The sequence below is a fragment of the Schistocerca serialis genome, chromosome 2, assembly GCF_023864345.2.
Source record: "Schistocerca serialis cubense isolate TAMUIC-IGC-003099 chromosome 2, iqSchSeri2.2, whole genome shotgun sequence".
Lineage (NCBI taxonomy): Eukaryota > Metazoa > Arthropoda > Insecta > Orthoptera > Acrididae > Schistocerca > Schistocerca serialis.
The window spans coordinates 1,025,694,930-1,025,711,862 of NC_064639.1; the positions used below are offsets into that span (position 1 = coordinate 1,025,694,930).

Consider the following 16,933-nt stretch of genomic DNA (forward strand, 5'->3'; position numbering starts at 1 on the left):
CCAGAAGCTGTTCTTAGAAAGCTCAGGTCTGTCATGATCTGACAAATCAGGAAGGCTATGTCATTTTATGAAGTTTTCAGTTTAGTGTACAGTGTTCCATGTATCATTTGTACAGTAAATGTGAGAAGTGAATTGGAATAAGCGCTGTCCAGAGTGATTCATATTTAAATATGATTGCTTGCTGACCATTTACAAAATGGGTGTTTGGTGCTAAATAATGTTTAGTTTAATAAAGCAAGTGGATATGTATTTCAGTCATCCTTCATATAGATCAAAGGTGGTGGTTGCTCAGTCAGTTGTTATGTTATTCATCATAAAATGGGCAAAATACTTTAACTGACAGCTGTACATTTTCAGAGTCGTGCTCTTATTATGTGGCCCTCCATATTTAAATATATTTAAATAATCAACTCGACATACTTGCTCATGCAAAGTAACAGACTTAAAAATGCTTATTTCTACAAAAAAGTCCTCATCTTACTTTAAATTCACCAACTTGTATCCCTTTGTCCTGCCTGATCACACTACCGCCCATTCACAGAATTTCACACATTCTTCAGCAGTGTCTCCAAGTTAGTCTGCTTACTGTCACACTTGCTGGCTTTCAAGTACTGTATTATTCAGTAATTTTGCAGATGTTGCTGTGTTTCTAGTTAAACCTTTTCTCGCTGACTAATACACGATTAGTGCTTCTTTCAAACCAGAGAACATTGAACACCAAGCAGTCTGCAGCTCTACATCAACAGTAGCTTCCTTTCACATATGCTATTATCTTTCTCTCTATCATATTTCTTGCAGACTGACATATCTGTCCTCACTTGTTTTCTGGGAGCATCATCATTTCTATGTAGCTAACAAGCACCAATCAATATTGGGAAAGAATACCACACATTACTTCAGTCAACACACAGGTGGCGATAGCTCATGTTTCTAATCACCCTTTTACAGAGGGAATCAAAATATCAGTAAAAGTGCACCTTACAGTGTACCACAGCTTTTCTCTTGCATACTGCAGTTGATGCCTATTGGTGTGGTGAATGAGGGGAAATGGACATGACGGATCAAGAGATGAATGATAAGACAAGATGGTGGACCCAATGAGCAAATAGCTTTCAATAAATGTCGTGCTGTCAAATGTATGAAAGTATGTGGCACGTTAATGGAATAATTGTGCAGAATGCTGCTGTATGAAACAGAATGTTCTGTAAAATCTAAACTGTCCTCTTAGGTTCCGGTATAGCCACCACCGTGGAAATTGGGGCCTTCTGAAAACACGCAATGAAGTTTGTGTAAGGATCATCAGGGTACTCTGTGCATCAGTCAGTCACCACAGCCAATTTTACTTCAGTCATGTAGTCATGTTAATTGGCGTCACCAAGTCTCAACAAAACTATAACATTGGAATACGAAATACTAGGCCAAGGAATCATGTCAGATGCCAAGAAATATACAATGCAAGAAGTAAATACAAAAATCACCAACAAGTCTTATAATACAGAACAACTGAATCAATAATTGTTGATCTTGCACTCTTCATGTTGAAAACAAAAGTAATCAATTCATATCTTCCGCTGAAACAAGTCATTAGATTGAGAGATTCTCGTTGGCTGCCATGTACTACCATCTGATTGGCTACAAACAACAACAACAATGAATTGCCGACAGCAGCACACAATGGAAAATCCATGGTACACTGTAAGAGCATTTTAGCCAAACTGTTCTCTGCCTCAACGTATGGGTCACTTCTTCCATATTACTGTAAACTGAAAAACAGCCTACCTTTGTGCACATTTAAGTTCAAAGCAATAATCCAGTAATGAAAACATCTAGTGACCAGTAATAGATTGACGTTGCTGTGACACCCATTAACATCCAGAACACACCAAATAGACAGCACTCATTGCAGAGTGTCATAACAAATGACTGATCATAAAAATAAGTTTGCCCAGAATATGATATTGCAGGATATTATTGAGGGGAAATAAACTATGTTAACTTAAAATATTATTTCCCTCTGAAATTTTGGAAGCTGAGTTGATTGAACAACTCGAGAATTTTTTCTTTCCATTTCAAATTGTTGTCAGTTTGTTCATCTAGAAATTATTGCTATCCAGGTGTTATCAATGACTAGTATACATTCTTCAGCTTCAAGCATCTGGATCGCTCTATCTTGACCATAAAAATTTTGCACTTTAGTGTTAAATATCATATTTACAATTTCTTCTGATGCTGTATGTCTATCAGGATTGATTATAATGCTCGTGCCCCAAAGATAATAAAAGAAAGTTCAAAGCAAGAAGGGTATCGAGTCTTTTTGTTGTAAGTGAGGTTATGAGATACTTATGTTTATTCTTATTATAGTAGAATACTGCTGCATTATTGCATAACACAAATAAGAGGTGAATGATACCAAAACCATCATTTAAAATAATGATTAATGTTGATTTTACTCTCATAGTAATTAATTTACGTCATTATATTCATGGTGTGTATTTTTCAGATTTGAAGTTCATGGTTTTCGCATTTTGCCAATGGAATCCGAAGTAACACCTCCATTGGTTTAATTTCTCTAATCGGTAATGCTTGAGTTAATAATTTGATCTTGAGTGGGCTGAATACAAAACACTTTGTTTAATGCTTAAAACACCATTTATTTGTAGAAAGTGCTATGTGTTACACACATGGTGCTAAGGGTATCTACAACAGTAAACAATAAAAATATCATCAATATGAACAGACCATGTCTGCTGTCAGCCAGCTCATAATTTTACTGGGCACTTAACCAGCATTAAATACTTAGCTTTATTACAGTGTTTTCATTTAGTTATTTATCTTATTAGCACAACAAAGTCCCAAAAATGAGAGTGATAGGAAGTGCAAAATGGCTAAGCAGGGACGGCTAGAGGACAAGTGTGAGGATGTAGAGGCATATATCACTAGGGGTTAGATAGTTACTGCCTACAGGAAAATTAGAAACCTTTGGAGGAAAGAGAACCACCTGTATGAATATCAAGAGCTCAGATCGAAAACCAGTCCTAAGCATAGAAAGGAAAGCAGAAAGGTGGAAGGAGTATATAGAGTGTCCATACGATGGTGATGTACTTGAGGGCAATATTATGGAAATGGCAGAGGATGTAGATGAAGATGAAATGGCAGATATGATACTACATTAAGAATTTGACAGGGCACTGAAAGACCTCAGTCGAAACAAGGCCCCAGGAGTAGACAACATTCCGTTAGAACTACTGATAGCCTTGGGAGAGCCAGTCCTGACAAAACTCTACCACGTGGTGAGCAAAATGTATGAGACAGGCGAAATACCCTCAGACTTCAAGAAGAATATGATAATTCCAATCCCAAAGAAAGCAGGTGTTGACAGGTGTGAAAATTACTGAGCTGTCAGTTTAATAAGTCATTGTTGCAAAATACTAACACGAGTTCTTTACAGACTAATGGAAAAACTGGTAGAAGCCGATCTTGGGGAGGATCAGTTTGGATTCCATATAAATGTTGGGAACACACGAGGCAATACTGCTCTAGGACTTATCTTAGAAGATAGGTTAAGTAAAGGCACACTTACATTTCTAGGGTTTGTAGACTTAGAGAAAGCTTTTTGATGATTCTGACTGGAATACTTTCTTTCAAATTCTGACTGTGGCATGGGTAAAATACAGGGAGCGAAAGGCTATCTATAGTTTGTACAGAAACCAGATGGTAGTTATAAGAGTCAAGGAGTGTGAAAGGGAAGCAGTGGTTGAGAAGGGAGTGAGACAGTGTTGTAGCCTATTCCTTACATTATTCAGCGTATACATTGAGCAAGTAGTAAAGGAAACAGAAGAAAAATTTGTAGTTGGAATTAAAATCCATGATGAAGAAATAAAAACTTTGAGGTTTGCTGATGACATTGTAATACTGTCAGAGGCAGCAAAGGACCTGGAAGAGCAGCTGAACGGAATGGACAGTGTCTTGAAAGGAGGATATAAGATGAATATCAACAAAAGCAAAACAAGGATAATCGAATGTAGGCGAATTACCGGTAAATCAGGTGATGCTGAGGGAATTAGATTAGGAAATGAGACACTTAAAGTAGTAAAGGAGTTTTGCTATTTGGGGAGCAAAATAACTGATGATGGTCGAAGTAGAGAGGATATAAAATGTAGACTGGCAATGGCAAGAAAAGTGTTTCTGAAGAAGAGAAATTTGTTAACATTGAGTATTGCTTTAAGTGTCAGGAAGTCTTTTCTGAAAGTATTTGTATGGAGCATATCCATGTACGGAAGTGAAATATTTTAGACAAGAAGAGAATAGAAGCTTTCGAAATGTGGTGCTACAGAAGAATGCTGAAGATTAGATGGATAGATCATGTAACTATTGAGGAGGTACTGAATAGAACTGGGGAGAAGAGGAATTGGTGGCACAACTTGACTACAAGAAGGGATCGGTTGGTAGGGCACATTCTGAGGTATCAAGGGATCATCAATTTGATATTGGAGGCATGGAGGGTAAAAATTGTAGAGGGAGACCAAGAGATGAATAGAGTAAACAGATACAGAAAGAAAGGAGGTTGCAGCAGTTACTCGAATATGAAGGGGTGTGCACAGGATAGAGTAGCATGGAGAGCTGCATCAAACCAGTTGCTGGACTGAAGACCACAACAACAGTACAACAGTGTGCATCAAGGCTCGAGACAACACAAATCCCATTTTCTCATGGTCGCTGGCTGTAAGCTAGTATGTCACGATGACCAGCACAGCAAGTCACTGTCTAAAGAGAAATACTATGCAGTCATAATCTCACAAACTCTACATGAAACAGAAAACAAACAAAACTGGGTGACTATTTTGGAATAAAGCTAATGTAAATATATTGAAGGAAAGATTTATAAATATTTACCTGACAGAATTAATGTGGGGAAGACATCAGTGTTACCATCAATATTTGTAGCACTACAATGGACAGTCTGTGAAAGCTTATTAGAAATTTAATTTCAAATACCTCAGCATAAAATCTACATCTAAATGAACATACCCTGCAAGCCACTGTACATTGTGTGTTGGAGGGTACCCTGTACCACTACTTTCCAGCTTCACTCAAAATGGAACAAGAGAAAAACTACTGTCTAAATGCCTCCGTATGAGCCCTAATTTATCTTATCATATCTTCATGATCCTTGTGCGAAATGTACGTTGGCAGTAGGAGTATCCTGCAGTCAGCTTCCAATGACGGTTCTCTAAAGTTTTTCAATAGTGTTGCTCAAAAAGAATATCACCTTCCCTCCAGAGATTCCCATTTCAGTTCCCGAAGCATCTCCCTGATACCTGAATGCTGTTCAAATCTACCAGTAACAAAACTAGAACCCTGTGTCTGAAATGCATTGGTGTCTTCCTTTAATCCTACCTGGTGGGGATCCCAAACACTCAAGCAGTACTCAAGAATAGGTTGCACTGTAGTGTTCTGTATGTGGTCTCCTTTACAGCTGAACCACACTTTCCCAAAATTCTGCCCATAAACTAAAGTTGAGCAATTCCCCTTCTCTTGTATAGTCCTTACAAGCTTGTTCCATTTCATATCACTTTGCAACATCATGCCCAGATGTTTGAACGACATGACTGTGTCAAGGAGAACAGTCCTAATGCTATATTCGAACATTACAGGTTTGTTTTCCCTACTCATCTGCATTAACTTACATTTCTCTACATTTAAAACTAGCTGTCATTCATCACAACCACTAAAAAATTTGTCCAAGTCATTTTGTATCTTTCCACAAACACTCGACGATGACACTTTCCTGTACACCACAGCGTCATCAGCAAACAGCTGTGAATTGCTGCCCAACCTACCTGCCAGATCATTTATGTATATAGAAAATAATAATGGTCCTGTCACACATCCCTGGGGTACTCCTGATGGTACCCTTGTCCCTGACAAACATTTACCATCGATGACAACATATTAGGTTCTGCTACTTAAGAAGTCTTTGAGCCACTTACGTATCTGGAAACCTATTCCACCTTTGAGAACGGTCTGCAGTGGGGCATCAGGTCAAACGCATTTTGGAAATCAATAAATATAGAATCTGTCTGTTGAACTTCATCCATAGTTCATAGTATATTGTGAGAAAAGGGCAAGCCAAGTTTCTAAAGCAGTGCTGATTCATGAACAGCTTTTCTGTCTGAAGGAAATTTATTGTATTTGAATTGAAAATAAGTCCAAGAGTTCTGCAGCACACCAGTGCTAAGGATATTGGTCTGTAATTCTACAGGTCTGTTCTTTTACCCTTCTTATATATAGGTCTCACCTGCACTTTTTCCCAGTCACTTGGAACTTTGTAGTGGATGAGTGATTCACAATAAATGCAAGCTAAGTAGGAGGCAAATGCTACAGAGTATTCTTTGTAAAACGAAACTGCGTTTCTGTCCGGACCTGATGATTTATTTGTTTTCAACTCTTTCAGTTGTTTCTCTATGTCAACGCTACCTATTACTATGTCATCTGTAACTGAGTCTGAGTGATGGTCAAATGATGGCATATTTATATGATTCCCCTGCTCAAATTTCTTAAATACTTAATTTAAAACTTCAACTTTCCTTTTGCTATCTTCTACTGACACAACAGACTTGACAACGAGTGATTGAATAGAAATTTTAGACCTGCTTAGCAATTTGACGTGGGACAGGACCAGAATTTTCTCGACTTCTTTGACAGATCTTTCATAAGATATGACAGCTGTAGCTGTATGCTTCGAACATAGATCTTTTCACAGATTGACGAATCTTTCCTGTCTGTAATCCACTTACTAGGCACATACTTCTCCAGAGCACAATTGATAATCCATTTAAAATTTGATCATAATTCCTCTACATGCAACATACTAGAACTAAATAATGCCAATTCACTGTCCAAGTGAGATGTTAACTGCTGCTTATCTGTTCTCTCTAGAAGAGATACTCTCCTGTCCTTTTTGACTGATTTATTAACTTTAGTAACAATAGTCACTATGATATCATGCTCACTAATCCTGTCCCTCTACTGACATTGTCAATAATGTCATACCTGCTAAAGCAGCAAGGTCTAAAATATTTCCACTGCATGTGTGCTGTTGACTAGCTGCTCAAGACAATTTTCAGAAAAAGTGTTCGTAAGTACTTGGCAGTACCATTTTTCTCTACTCCATGCACTGAATCAATGAATGTCCCAGTTTATACTTGGTAGGTTAAAGTCACCTCCAACTAATATTGTATGATCTGGGTATTCTACATTACTAACCGTAGACTTTCTTCGAATGACTAAAACTGCCACTGTGGAAACGGATGACTGGTAAAAACATCCAACAATTAATTTGATTTCCACCTGGACCTCATTGTATACGACCAGATAACTTCAGTGTCACACTCAGATTCAGCATCAATAGAGACAGTATTTCTGTCAACTACAATGAACACTCTCCCATTTATGGTGCCTGTTCTGTCTTTCCAATATAGGTTCCATGTCTCGCCAAATATCTCAGAGCTTTCTACTTCCTGAAAAGCTCCCATGTGCACTCCAAAAGTGCTCTGCTACCTGGGTAGCTGTTTCCTTTTTTGTAGTGCCTGACTGACCTATGGGTCAATCCGTACCAAGTGGTCCAGCAGTGGTTGCTTGACCATCTCAGAAAAATTTTATATTTGCTGGCTGAATTCCCCAATGTTTAGTAATCATACAAATATTTTTTTAAAAAAATTATTGTTTATTATTTTGAAATGGTGGCCATATTTGTTCCAGGCCACATGCTGTTTTTTTGTATTTGCAAGCATCTACATTTTTCACAATTATTCAGAAATGGATTGTCGTAACCCTTTCAGATAAAATGCATTTATTACAACTCACTCTGGGCTACAAATTAACATCATTATTGCTTAGCTGAATGTATTCTTTAATATATTTTTAATAGTTCAAAGTTATCAGTCTAATTAAGAAACACAATTTTTGAACAGCAGCTTTCCAAAGAAAGATTAATTTATCAGCTTTAATATTTGTTTTGCTGTTATGCTGTATGGTATAGCTACTTTTTATAGAGTGTCAATGGTGAGCAGCTTACACGTAAAAAAGCACTATTTTAAAAAATGTTTTTTAGTTTTTCCATTTTGTGGCCTGCAATACTTTGATGGAGGACCAGATAAATATCTGAAAATTTCACAGTTAATAGACCTTTATGATATCAAACTTCAGTATAAATTTCAACTTTGAGATTCAATTGGAAGTTATGGAAAAAAAGATTACAAACATGAGTCAAAAATACGTTTTTTAACATCTGCGATACCTGGTAGGCTAATCAAATAAAGTATACCAATTGCATAATGTAACACACCATGTTACACTAGGTAATGATTTTTTGTCGAAACAATGCTCTGGTAATTGTTTCAGCAGGCTAACAATTGCATCTGCAAGCCTATACAAGTCTGATTATTGTCTTACCCCTTACACCAACAATTGTCTACTCACACTTATTTAGCAAGAAGTTCTTGAAGTGTGCAGTTGAAAAATGGTGTCTGTGTTCTGTTGGTGTTATTATTAATGAAACATGTCATAAAAGTGTGTATAGAGTGTATCCTAAAGACATTACTTTAATCGAAGATCACAGTGAAGAAGAAAAAGGGTTGTTTTACTTACAAGTCGGCCCAATGGTCAAATCAACATGCAAGTACCATGAAATGAAATACTTAAAAAAATTTCATCACCTGTTTGGTCAGTCTTGCACAGACCCTTTTGAGAAACATAAGAAAACTATAACAAAAGGTTTGCGAGAAATAACATTTGATCATTATTCTAAAAATAAAAGCCCTTTTGTCAGTCTCATAAAATCACAAGAGAGAGGATAGTGAAACCTCAGATACAGAATTTTGTGACTTATCAGCAACCATTAAAAAAGTAGATACAGCTTGTGAAATCCTGAGTGTATCGCCTGCGAGTAAAATTAGGAAACTAAGTCAAGGTAAAAGACCAAGTGCTTGAATACAAAAATTGAGAAAGTGGCAGCTACAGTCAGAAAGAATTTGGAAGTTTCATTTCAAAATACAATTTGTACTAAAACAGATGGAAGTTCTAAAACTTCACCAACCGAATATGATGATTTGATAGAAAAACTAAAAACTCAGTGCAGTACTTCAAACAGAGAGGATAAAATTAAGATTATCAATTTACTGTCAAATTCTTGGAGTCGAGCAAAAGTTAGTGATGAATGTAATATGTCAGAATGTCTTGTTAAGTTAACAAGACAATTAGTAAAAGAACAGGGAATTTTTCCAGCATTACTAAGAAAAGTGCATCTAATTTGGTCGATGAAAACACAATAAAGTTATTAAGTATTATGACGATGACAATAACAGCTGTTTGATGTCTGGCAAAAAAGACTATGTTTCTGTGAAAGAAAATGGTTATGAGATTCAAAGACAAAAAAAGTTAATATTGTGTAATTTAAATGAAATATTCACTGAATTTTAAAAAAGAAAATCCTAACATTAAAATTGGAAGATCAAAGTTTTGTGAGTTGAGACCAAGATGGTGTATTGTTGCAGGGGCATCTGGCACCCATAATATTTGTGTTTGTTTGTATCATCACAACGTAAAGTTGATGATAGGTGGGGCCAATCTTACATTTGACTATAAAGACCTTTTGGAAGTTATGGTATGCAATATTGACGGTTAAAATTGTATGATCAAGGGAAAATGTGAAGATTGTCCAGGCAAACAAGTGTTACTTGACACGTTTGAAGAATCCGAAGAAGACGATTTGATGCCTGACAATATAAAATACAAACAATGGGTGACACAAGACAGAACTGAAATGGTGACAGTCATAAAATCACAAGAAGAGTTTTTTGAAGTGTTGGTGGCTAACCTTAGAAAATCTCAAAATGTATCATTTTATTGCAAAAGCTCAAAGTAAATTTTTGAAAGACAAAAATCAAACCTTGGCAGCTGATGAATGCATAGTTCTTGCTGACTTTTCGGAAAATTATTCCTTCGTTGTTCAAGATGAAGTACAAGGGCACCAGTGGGTAAACAAACAGGCCACAGTTCATCCATTTGTATTCTATTATAAAGATGAAGATAAACTAATGAGCCACAGCTTTTGTGTCATAAGTGACTTCCTTGAACACAACACTACAGCAGTGCACATTTTTCAACTAAAATTAACAAACTACATTAAACAGCACCACCCTTCCATAAAAAAACTGATGTACTTTTCAGATGGGGCGGCAAGTCAATAAAAAAAAAAGTTATTAACATCATAAAGAAGATTTTGGGTTTGATGTAGAATGACACTTTTTCACTTCATCCCATGGGAAGAATGCTTATGATGGTGTCGGGGGTACAACAAAGCGAGCTGTCATAAAAGCAAGTCTGCAGTGGACCGATGACAATCATATCATAACACCTCAAGAAATGTTTGAATTCTGTAAAAAAAAACATATCAAAGGAGTTACCTATGTTTTTGTACAATGAGAGGAAATACAAGAAGTCTATGACAGTGTCTTGAAGGAAAGGTACAACTCTTCTCAGAAGATTAAAGGCACTCGATCTTTTCATTGTTTTGTTCCGTATTTACACAACTTACTAAAGTGTAAGATCACATCAGCTTCTCCTGATAGTGAACTTTGTCAGTGTGGAAAACTTGTACAACTATTTCTTCAAAATAAAAACATAGTGGCTTGTGTTTGTGATCAACAGTGGTGGATTGGCGAAGTTGATAATATTGAGAGTCAAAACCAAGATGTACATGATGTATTTTATCACCCTCCAGGACCGAGGACATCTTTTAAAAAAATTGAGAAGGATCAAGTTTGGATGCCGCTTAAAAATGTACTAAGGAAACTGTCTCTCATGGAATTTACAACGTTGACTGGGCGAACTTATAATCTAACACCCAAACTGAGTGAACAAATGTCTCAGATGTTCAGTGAGCGATTTACTAAAAACAAATAACAAGAGAACAAATAATGTAATTAGTAAGCTTATTTTCAATAAAAAAAGTAAGTAATCATAGGTTTGGTTAAATTATATACTGTAACTGATATATTTTATTCCATAAGCTTAGATATTGCAGATGTTAAAAAACGTATTTTTGACTCGTGTTTGTAATTTTTTTCCGTAACTTCCAATTGAATCTCAAAGTTGAAATTTATACTGAAGTTTGATATCATAAAGGTCTATAAACTGTGAAATTTTCAGATTTTTATCTGGTCCCTCAAAAAAGATATTGCAGGCCACAAAATGGAAAAATTAAAAAAAAATCCATTTTTTAAAATAGTTTATTTTTTAAGTGTAAGCTGCTCACCATTGATATTCTTTAAAAAGTAAATATACTATACAGTGTAATAGCAGAAAACATATTGAAGCTAAGAAATTAATCTTTCTTTGGAAAACTACTGTTCAAGAATTGAGTTTTTTTTAATTTGTGGCTGATAACTTGGAACTATTAAAAAATGTATTAAAGAATACATTCAGCTAAGTGATAATGGTGTTAATTTGTAGCCCAGAGTGTGTTGAACTAAATGCATTTTATCTGAAAGGCTTAGGACAATCCACTACTGAATAATTGTAAAAAATGTAGATGCTTGCAAATAAGAAAAAAAAATGCATGCGGCCTGGAACAAATATGGCCTCCATTTCAAAATAATAAACAATAAATTTTAAAAAAATGTTTTTGTGACTACTAAACATTGGGGAATTCACCCAGAAAATATAAAATTTTTCTGAGATGGTCAAGCAACCAGTTATTTTTTTCTTGGACCGCTTGGTATGGATTGACCCCTATCAAGGGGAGTCCATAATTTCCCAAATCATAACCCATCCAAGATCGTCAAAGTTGATGAAGCTTTTTGTTGAGACCCTCCACTGAGTTCGAAATCACAGGACCCGTATCAACTTTGGAAACAATTCTACAGATTGTGAACTCTGCATACATCCCATGCAAGGCCATCAGCCAAAGGGACCTCTGCCAACCACATTTACATAGCAGTAAGACCCATTTTCTGTTTACGTGATGCGTAATTTTGAGTCACATCTGTGATGCATTAGCCCATTGCTTGTTCATTTTCTTCACAAGCTGTGGCATGGAGGAGGAGGCAGAGGCAGCACTTATCCTAGCAGCCATTGCACTATGAGCCAGGCTATGAGCTGATCGCAATTTTTGACTCTCAAAATCGTCTGCATGGGAGCCAAGTTAAAGTGTGTGATTAGCACTTTTGCCAGTATATAAGTGAATATTGCCAGAATGCTCTGTACTGAGTATAGTTGCATCAAGCCACTGACATCTGGCTAAATTTCATTTAGCAGTCCTTATGAAAGGAAGGTGTTAAAATGTTACACTGAATACCTCAATTGCTACAGTGAATGAGCTACATTAGGGCTGTTTTAACTCGTGATATGTATGATAATTGATACTGGACCTTAGTCAGTTTTCTGGCCTTCAGTAATGACTTATCCATAGGGAGGGTGGTGGTGGTGGCGGGAGGGGCAAGGAGACGGGAAGTAAATAAAAGTAAAGAAGATATCACCTACATTCACTGAATGATGTAAAACATTAGTGTGCTTTCATTAAGTATACATGCTGGTCATTGTTAAATGCAAAGGGTATTGTATCAGTTTCTCTGATGAGCTGTGTGTTTGCGAGTACTTTTAATTTAGTTCTTACCCTGTGTTCCTTCTTATTGCTTATACCTTATATGCATTTGGACATTATTTATGTGATGTATGTATCTAAATAGTGCAAATTTTTGTTACAGTGCATGTATTGTGACAAATCTTTCTTGAATGGGACATTCTTGGATGCACATCTTGCTCGTCGTCATCCTAAAGACCCTGAACAACAAGTACAAAAACAATCTAAAGAAGATAATAGGGAAACGGTGGCATTGTTTACTGAAATCCATGAACTGAAGGACCGTCTGCAAGCTGCTGAACAACTTCTACATAAGGCTGAGGTACTACTATTACTACTACTACTTCTACTTCTACTTCTACCAGTAGAAGCCGACGTCGGGGAAGATCAGTTTGGATTCCGTAGAAATATTGGAACACGTGAGGCAATACTGACCTTACGACTTATCTTAGAAGAAAGATTAAGGAAAGGCAAACCTACATTTTTAGCATTTGTAGACTTAGAGAAAGCTTTTGACAATGTTGACTGGAACACTCTCTTTCAAATTCTAAAGGTGGCAGGGGTAAAATACAGGGAGCTAAAGGCTATTTACAATTTGTACAGAAACCAGATGGCAGTTATAAGAGACGAGGGACATGAAAGGGAAGCAGTGGTTGGGAAGGGAGTGAGACAGGATTGTAGCCTCTCCCCAATGTTATTCAATCTGTATATTGAGCAAGCAGTAAAGGAAACAAAAGAAAAATTCGGAGTAGGTATTAAAATCCATGGAGAAGAAATAAAAACTTTGAGGTTCGCCGATGACATTGTAATTCTGTCAGAGACAGCAAAGGACCTGGAAGAGCAGTTGAACGGAATGGACAGTGTCTTGAAAGGAGGATATAAGATGAACATCAACAAAAGCAAAACGAGAATAATGGAATGTAGTCGAATTAAATCGGGTGATGCTGAGGGAATTAGATTAGGAAATGAGACTCTTAAAGTAGTAAAGGAGTTTTGCTATTTGGGGAGCAAAATAACTGATGATGGTCGAAGTAGAGAGGACATAAAATGTAGAATGGCAATGGCAGGGAAAGCGTTTCTGAAGAAGAGAAATTTGTTAACATCGAGTATAGATTTAAGTGTCAGGAAGTCATTTCTGAAAGTATTTGTATGGAGTGTAGCCATGTATGGAAGTGAAACATGGACAACAAATAGTTTAGACAAGAAGAGAATAGAAGCTTTTGAAATGTGGTGCTACAGAAGAATGCTGAAGATTAGATGGGTAGATCACATAACTAATGAAGAGGTATTGAATAGAATTGGGAAGAAGAGGAGCCTGTGGCACAACTTGACGAGAAGAAGAGACCGGTTGGTAGGACATGTTTTGAGGCACCAAGGGATCACAAATTTAGCATTGGAGGGCAGCGTGGAGGGTAAAAATCGTAGAGGGAGACCAAGAGATGAATACACTACGCACATTCATAAGGATGTAGGTTGCAGTAGGTACTGGGAGATGAAGAAACTTGCACAGGATAGGGTAGCATGGAGAGCTGCATCAAACCAGTCTCAGGACTGAAGACCACAACAACAACAACAACAACAACTACTACTACTACTACTACTACTACTGCTACTGCTACTAACTCTGAATGTATAACTTGGTGAGGTTACCCAGCCAAAGTGGGAACTAATCTGGTCACATGTCTAGGGATAATTACGATTCAATTCAAAGTAATGTGCATTGTTACCTCGCAGCACAAGCACAGAAAGTGATCATGGATGGCAAAAAAAAAACTTGCTATTAACATCATTAATTTTATTGGTATTAACAGTGAGAATGAGAAAGGTGCAATGGTGCTGATAAAAAGTTTGACAGAAATTTAAATCAGAAGTTAAGTAAGTCACTGGTGTGCAAATTATGGAAGGATGAGCACAATGCCAAGTGGAGCAGGACTGAAGTATCTGCCTCAAATAGAATACATAAATTCACATAGTAAATATTTTAGATGATGAACCATGGACCTTGCCGTTGGTGGGGAGGCTTTCGTGCCTCAGCGATACAGATAGCCGTACCATAGGTGCAGCCACAATGGAGGGGTAGCTGTTGAGAGGCCAGACAAACGTGTGGTTCCTGAAGAGGGGCAGAGCCTTTTCAGTAGTTGCAGGGGCAACAGTCTAGATGATTGACTGATCTGGCCTTGTAACACTAACCAAAACGGCCTTGCTGTGCTGGTACTGTGAACAGCTGAAAGCAAGGGGAAACTACAGCCGTAAATTTTCCCGAGGGCATGCAGCTTTACAGTATGGTTAAATGATGATGGCGTCCTCTTGGGTGAAATATTCTGGAGGTAAAATAGTCCCCCATTTGGATCTCCAGGTGGGGACTACTCAAGAGGTCGTCGTCATCAGGAGAAAGAAAACTGGCATTCTACGGATCGGAGCATGTAATGTCAGATCCCTTAATTGGGCAGGTAGGTAAGAAAATTTAAAAAGGGAAATGGGTAGGTTAAAGTTAGATATAGTGGGAATTAGTGAAATTCGGTGGCAGGAGGAACAAGGCTTTTGGTCAGGTGAATACAGGGTTATAAATACATAATCAAATAGGGGTAATGCAGGAGCAGGTTTAATAATGAATAAAAAAAAATAGGAGTGCGGGTTAGCTACTACAAACAGCATAGTGAACGCATTATTGTGACCAAGATAGACATGAAGCCCATGCCTACTACAATAGTACAAGTTTATATGCCAACCAGCTCTGCAGATGATGAAGAAATTGATGAAATGTATGATGAGATAAAAGAAATTATTCAGATAGTGAAGGGAGGCGAAAATTTAATAGTCATGGGTGACTGGAATTCGAGAATAGGAAAAGGGAGAGAAGGAAACATAGTAGGTGAATATGGATTGGGGGTAAGAAATGAAAGAGGAAGCCGTCTGATAGAATTTTGCACAGAGCATAACTTAATCATAGCTAACACTTGGTTCAAAAATCATAAAAGAAGGTTGTATACATGGAAGAATCCTGGAGATACTAGAAGGTATCAGATGGATTATATAATGGTAAGACAGAGATTTAGGAACCAGGTTTTAAATTGTAAGACATTTCCAGGGGCAGATGTGGACTTTGACCACAATCTATAGGTTATGAACTGTAGATTAAAACTGAAGAAACTGCAAAAAGGTGGGAATTTAAGGAGATGGGAACTGGATAAACTGACTAAACCAGAGGTTGTAGAGAGTTTCAGGGAGAGCATAAGGGAACAATTGTTACGAATGGGGGAAAGAAATACAGTAGAAGAAGAATGGGTAGCTCTGAGGGATGAAGTAGTGAAGGCAGCAGAGGATCAAGTAGGTAAAAAGACGAGGGCTAGTAGAAATCCTTGGGTAACAGAAGAAATATTGAATTTAATTGATGAAAGGAGAAAATATAAAAATGCTGTAAATGAAGCAGATGAAGCAGGCAAAAAAGGAATACAAACGTCTCAAAAATGAGATCGACAGGAAGTGCAAAATGACTAAGCAGGCATGGCTAGAGGATAAATGTAAGGATGTAGAGGTTTATCTCACTAGGGGTAAGATAGATACTGCCTACAGGAAAATTAAAGAGACATTTGGAGAAAAGAGAGCCACTTGTATGAATATCAAGAGCTCAGATGGAAACCCAGTTCTAAGCAAAGAAGGGAGAGCAGAAAGGTGGAAGGAGTATATAGAGGGTCTAACAAGGGCGATGTACTTGAGGACAATATTATGGAAATGGAAGAGGATGTAGATGAGGATGAATTGGGAGATATGATACTGTGTAAAGAGTTTGATAGAGCACTGAAAGACCTGAGTCGAAACAAGGCCCCGGGAGTAGACAACATTCCATTAGAACTACAGACGGCCTTGGGAGAGCAAGTCCTGACAAAACTCTACTATCTGGTGAGCAAGATGTATGAGACAGGTGAAATACCCTCAGACTTCAAGAAGAATATAATAATTCCAATCTCAAAGAAAGCAGGTGTTGATAGATGTGAAAATTATCGAACTATCAATTTAATAAGTCACAGCTGGAAAATACTACTGCGAATTCGTTACAGACGAATGGAAAACCTGGTAGAAGCCGACCTTGGGGGAGATCAGTTTGGATTCCGTAGAAATGTTGGAAGACGTGAGGCGATACTGACCCTGCGACTTATCTTGGAAGCTAGATTAAGGAAAGGCAAACTTATGTTTCTAGCATTTGTAGACTTAGAGAAAGCTTTTGGAATACTCTCTTTCAAATTCTGAAGGTGGCAGAGGTAAAATACATGGAGCGAAAGGCTATTTATA

General features: G+C 37.2%; 1 protein-coding gene across 2 annotated transcripts in view; it reads left to right on the plus strand.

The window, feature by feature from the left end:
* LOC126458436 (cilium assembly protein DZIP1-like) overlaps positions 1-16,933 on the plus strand; it is a 289,883-nt gene that overhangs the window by 4,333 nt on the left and 268,617 nt on the right. For both annotated transcript variants that reach the window (XM_050095490.1, XM_050095491.1), the window contains exon 4: positions 12,768-12,965. In XM_050095490.1, coding sequence (XP_049951447.1) covers positions 12,768-12,965 — 198 coding nt within the window. The remainder of the gene's footprint in view (positions 1-12,767; positions 12,966-16,933) is intronic.